This window comes from Geospiza fortis, unplaced genomic scaffold, assembly GCF_000277835.1.
Source record: "Geospiza fortis unplaced genomic scaffold, GeoFor_1.0 scaffold2, whole genome shotgun sequence".
NCBI classification, from domain to species: Eukaryota; Metazoa; Chordata; class Aves; order Passeriformes; family Thraupidae; genus Geospiza; species Geospiza fortis.
In genome coordinates, this window is record NW_005054366.1 from 3,653,561 (window position 1) to 3,658,667 (window position 5,107).

Here is a 5,107-nt window from a genome sequence, read left to right on the forward strand (position 1 = left end):
GGCGCCCGCAGGCGAGCTGTCCATGGAGAAGGTGAAGGTGAAGCGGTACGTGTCGGGCAAGCGGCCCGACTACGCACCCATGGAGTCCTCGGAGGAGGAGGATGAGGAGTTCCAATTCATCAAGAAGGCGAAGGAGCAAGAGGTCGAGCCCGAGGAACAGGAGGAGGAACTGGCCAACGACCCCCGGCTCCGGCGTCTCCAGAACCGCATCGCCGAGGACGTGGAGGAGCGGTGAGTGCTGGGTCAGGCAAGAGCTGAGCCCCCTTTGTCTGGGGCTGGGGGCTGGCACTCTGCTCTGCTACAGGGAGAAACTGCACAGGGCAGGAGCTGGGAACGTGGTCCAGGCAGTGCAGGAGTGTTTGTGACTTCTCATATCCACGCTGCACTGTGCCTAGGGCTGCTTTCCAGCCAGGAGCCAGCCAGGTGCAGCCCATGTCCAGGCGTGTTTGTGTGGATGGTATCAAAAACAGGCACCAAAACAGAAATCAGTGCAGCATGCTGAGGCTCAGGGTAGCGAGGAAGGATGGTGTCTCATGAAGTGTACACAGGGTGATAAGAGCCTCCACCACGTTGCCCCTGCCCTCACGCAGGCTGTGCTCCGCTGCTGCCCGTGATATTTCCATCTCTGTCATCTGCAGAAAAACACCACTGAGTGCTGTTTGCCTCCCATGGAACTGTGGTTGGTTTTATTTCCACTAACAGTCTTTTCATTGGGAACTCCATTCTTCCTTGAAGCATGGACAGGGAAGAGCTGCCAGTGCCCAGCCACTGTGGCCTCCTGAGGGAACGTATCAGTTGTGGCCATGTTTGGCAGTCCCGGTGCTTACTGGGGCCTTGCTAGAAGCGATGTGTGAACAGTCCCTTTCCTGCAGCCCCTTACATCCCAAGTGCCGTGTGTTAACTGGGGTCTCTTGCAGGCTGGCAAGACACCGCAAAATCGTGGAACCTGAGGTGGTTGGAGAAAGTGATTCAGAAGTGGAGGGGGGAGAAGCTTGGCGCCTGGAACGGGAGGACACCAGTGAAGAGGAAGAGGAAGAGATCGATGATGAGGTGTGTTTGCAGAGCCAGATAATGGGCCTAGGAAAGCTGGAAGGGCACAGGCTGGAACTGCCCTTTGCATGGATATGTGGGCTGTCTGATGTATTTGGACAAGTGTCACACCTAGCCATGACTTAACTGGTGGGTTACCATCCTCTGGCATGGAACAGGACACACCACGTCCAGAGAGGCAGGTGCATCTTCTCAAAGCCAACAGTCCAGACATGACATGTGTTTCACAGAGAGAGAGAAGTGGTAGCAGGGCTGGCCTCTGACTGCTCTGTGCTTGTCCCCATTAGGAGATCGAGCGTCGGCGTGGGATGATGCGTCAGCGAGCACAGGAGAGGAAAACTGAGGAGATGGAAGTGATGGAATTGGAAGATGAGGGTCGGTCTGGAGAAGAGTCTGAGTCAGAATCAGAGTATGAGGAGTACACGGACAGCGAAGATGAAATGGAGCCACGTCTCAAACCGGTCTTTATTCGCAAGTAGGTGATGGAAGTGCATGGGCCGGCCCTGGATTGTGGTAGTCAGAAGCTGGGGCCCAAGGAGACCTTGCTGCCATGGTCTCTTCTCACTGTGAGGAAGGCATTCACCTCTTTGGGGTGGGATGGGACAGTCACAGTCTGGCAGGGCACAGCTAGGGAGCGAGGAACGATCCCTGCTCCCACAGCCCCATATCAATTGCATTGGGTTGCTGTGACATCAGGCTGCAGAATCTGACCAGAGCTCTTTGGCAAGGCCATACGGTGGCAAAAGGACGTGGTAGTCCCTAGAAAGGGGAGAGCCCTGGGACTTGACCTGTCCTTGGAGAGGGCGAAGGCTGAAAGCAGCTGTGGTGTGGGAGCCAGCGAGAGGCTGAGCCACTGCAGTGGCTCATGGGAGGGCTGAAGGCTGCCATGGCTCTGCTCTCAGGAAGGACCGGATCACAGTGCAGGAGAGAGAAGCAGAAGCTCTGAAGCAGAAGGAGCTGGAGCAGGAGGCAAAGAGGATGGCAGAGGAGCGGCGCAAGTACACGCTTAAGGTGCGGAGGGGTGGGCTGGAGGCTGGAGGGGGCAGTCACTGCAGCAAGCTTAGCTTGGACCTCACTGCAGATTGTAGAAGAGGAAGCAAAGAAGGAGCTGGAGGAGAACAAGCGCTCACTGGCAGCACTGGATGCACTCGATACAGATGATGAGAACGATGAGGAGGAGTACGAGGCCTGGAAAGTCCGTGAGCTGAAGCGTATCAAAAGAGACCGTGAGGAACGAGAAGCGTGAGTATTGTCTGCTAGACCAGAGGCTGGGAGCCCACAGGCAGTTAAAGCATCTTTTCCTCAGGCTGTCCTTTGGCAGATAGACTGAATGCCCAGAGCTCCTCCTGCCTGCCCTCATGGTGCCTTTGCTCCCTAGCAGTAAATGTATAAGCTCTCAGGTGGTAGCTGGGGACAGTCTCTCTCCCAGGAGATGCTGTGGGGACACAGGGTCTCAGGAGCTTCTCTCCCACCCAGCATGGAGAAGGAGAAGGCAGAGATCGAGCGTATGCGGAACCTGACAGAGGAGGAGCGCCGCGCTGAGCTCCGGGCCAATGGCAAAGTCATCACCAACAAGGCAGTGAAGGGCAAATACAAATTCCTGCAGAAGTACTACCATCGTGGCGCCTTCTTCATGGTGAGTGTGCTTTTAAGGCCAGGCCTGGCTGCACATGTGAGACCACAGGGCCACCTTTTCCCTGTGGGGAGCCTCCCCTCTCCCACGGTGCCCTGGGGCTGGGGGTGCCCTGGGGTAAGAACCAACCTTCAGAGGCAGCATGGGGCTGAAGCTGGCCCAGAGTGACCTCACCAGAGTGTGTCAGGTTAGGGGTTCCCAGTTGAAATGGAGCTGAAGCTGCAGAGCTGTCCCTGTGCTGGTGTTTGGGCTGACAGACCCAAGTCAGCTCTGCAAGGGCCACTGGAGAAGCAGCCCGGGGAACAGTGCTCACATCCCCCACTCCAGCAGGAGTTAATAGGGTTGCAAGTAGTGTGGCAGCCCTGGCAGAGCAGCAATATGACCTTCAGGCAGCTTCTCGCACTGCTGCCAAGGCTTGCTGGAACCTTTTAGGCTAAGCAGGTGTGTCTTCCTGCAGGATGAAGATGAAGAGGTGTACAAGAGGGACTTCAGTGCTCCGACCCTCGAGGACCACTTCAACAAGACCATCCTGCCCAAAGTCATGCAGGTGCGTGTCATGCTGGCAGAGGGTGCCCAGCCCGCATGCCAGGGGGTGGGCAGGTTGGAGGAGCTGGTCCTGCATCCCCCTGAACAGCTGCTCACAAGCTCCTCTGCTCCCCAGGTCAAGAACTTCGGGCGCTCGGGGCGGACGAAGTACACGCACCTGGTGGACCAGGACACCACCTCCTTTGACTCTGCCTGGGGCCAGGAGAGTGCACAGAACACCAAGTTCTTTAAGCAGAAGGCAGCGGGGGTGCGGGATATCTTTGAGAGACCCTCGGCCAAGAAACGGAAAACGACCTAGGAGCACGGGCTGGAGGGTCTGGTGTGGCAGATGCTGGCAGGAGGGCGCTGCCCTGCCAGCTGCCAGAGCCTGGGCAGGGCCAGAAGGGACATGTTCCAGGACTCCTGTGGTGGCAAGCCCTTCCCCTGCCTGTACCACCTGTACCATGCCTACCCAGATGAGGTGTGCCACTCCCTGTGCTGAGCAGACCCGATGGGCTCCTTGTCCATGCAGTGTGGAGGATGATGGCCTGTGGTGCTGGCCAGGCTGGTGGCCACACTATGTCCCAGCAACGGCCACTGTGGAGCCTTGGCAGTGTCTGGCACATTGCAGCACCACCCCGGCTTCAGCACATCCACTTCTGGAAGAATTACAGGACTTCTGCACCTCTCTGGTCTACAGCCCCTTGCTTGTACTGTCCCAGGTGTCAGTCTGGGCTCTGTTTTGAGGTGGTCATTGGTGACCCTATCTCCTCACCATGGTCCTGCAGGGCTTGGCTTTTCTACCTGTGTGGGGTGGGAGGGTTTGATTAAAGATTAGATTTTCTTACACACTCTGGCCCCATTCTTCTTAAAGACATGGCCATCCTGTTCTCGTGCCTTCCCTTGTGAGCCGTGGTGAGCTGGGGCAGCACAGGAGGCACCGGCCTAGGCAGGGCATGCACCATCAGCTGTCACCACTGCCTCAGGCCTGTGCCTGTCCAGCCTGTGCTGCCCCAGGGGCAGAGATTAAAAGCGGGGAGAGCAGCATGTCTCACTGCTCAGGCAGGTCACTTTGTCCTGCTCTCGTCACGGGGGAGCCCAGCTGGCACTGCCAACACAATGCCACGTGACTGGGCCCCACTTGTGGACACCATGCACTCAGTGCCAGGGGCATATGCTCAGCACTGTGTAGACCACAAAGACAGCCCAGTCCCACCAGTGCCTTTATTGGTATGGCAAGAGGCCCATGCCTGGCAGCCCATGGCCTCCCAGCTCAGTTGGTGAGGGTGATGAGAGCCTCCACCACGTTGCCCATGTGCTCGCGCAGGCTGCGCTCCGCTGCTGCCCGTGATATTTCCATCTCCGTCATCTGCAGAGAAACAGGCACAGCCCCGTACAGCACCCGCAGGGCCCTGGGGGACACCCACCCATGGGGACACTGGACTGGCCTCAGGGCAGGATGCCCCAGCCTCCTCCGTGGGTGCACCCAAATCTGGGACATGTCACAGCCTGCTTGGGGTCCCGCCCCTACTCACAATCAGCTCTAGGTCCTCCTTCTTGATGGTCACTTTTGCCAGTTCTTTCTCCCTACGACAAGAGATGGACAAACCTCCGGTGACCAACAGTCCCCGCTGGCCCCTGCCCCGGTGCTCCCTCGGCCGTCAGGTGGGCAGGAGCGACCCCTCGCAGCAGCGTGGGGCTGGGAGGGGGCCGGGGAAGGGCCGGGATGTCACACATGGAAGCAGATGCCTGGGTCGTGTCCCGAGTGGTGACAAGTTGCAAGACAGGCACTGCCCTGGAGCGAGCGCGGACGGTTACCTCTCCTGCTTGGCTTTCTGCTCCCGGGACCTCCGGTCTCCGATCACCGACATAGCCTGCCAGAACGAGCGCGGTCACCCC

General features: G+C 58.4%; 2 protein-coding genes across 2 annotated transcripts in view; one reads left to right on the forward strand and one right to left on the reverse strand.

Annotated features, from left to right (window-relative positions):
- MFAP1 (microfibril associated protein 1) overlaps window positions 1–4,059 on the forward strand; it is a 9,576-nt gene extending 5,517 nt beyond the window's left edge. The window contains exons 2-9 of the mRNA XM_005424320.2: window positions 12–231; window positions 918–1,050; window positions 1,338–1,525; window positions 1,953–2,061; window positions 2,132–2,292; window positions 2,527–2,686; window positions 3,141–3,230; window positions 3,345–4,059. Of these exons, the coding sequence (XP_005424377.1) occupies window positions 12–231; window positions 918–1,050; window positions 1,338–1,525; window positions 1,953–2,061; window positions 2,132–2,292; window positions 2,527–2,686; window positions 3,141–3,230; window positions 3,345–3,527 (1,244 nt within the window). The 3' untranslated portion in view covers window positions 3,528–4,059. The remainder of the gene's footprint in view (window positions 1–11; window positions 232–917; window positions 1,051–1,337; window positions 1,526–1,952; window positions 2,062–2,131; window positions 2,293–2,526; window positions 2,687–3,140; window positions 3,231–3,344) is intronic.
- A 359-nt stretch (window positions 4,060–4,418) lies between these two features.
- HYPK (huntingtin interacting protein K) lies at window positions 4,419–5,091 on the reverse strand. Its single transcript, XM_005424256.2, has 3 exons — window positions 5,027–5,091; window positions 4,744–4,795; window positions 4,419–4,577 (listed from the first exon to the last, which is right to left on the reverse strand). Exons 1-3 carry the CDS (start codon window positions 5,077–5,079, stop codon window positions 4,482–4,484), a joined length of 201 nt encoding a protein of 66 aa, XP_005424313.1. The 5' UTR covers window positions 5,080–5,091; the 3' UTR covers window positions 4,419–4,481.
- Window positions 5,092–5,107: the final 16 nt, after the last annotated feature.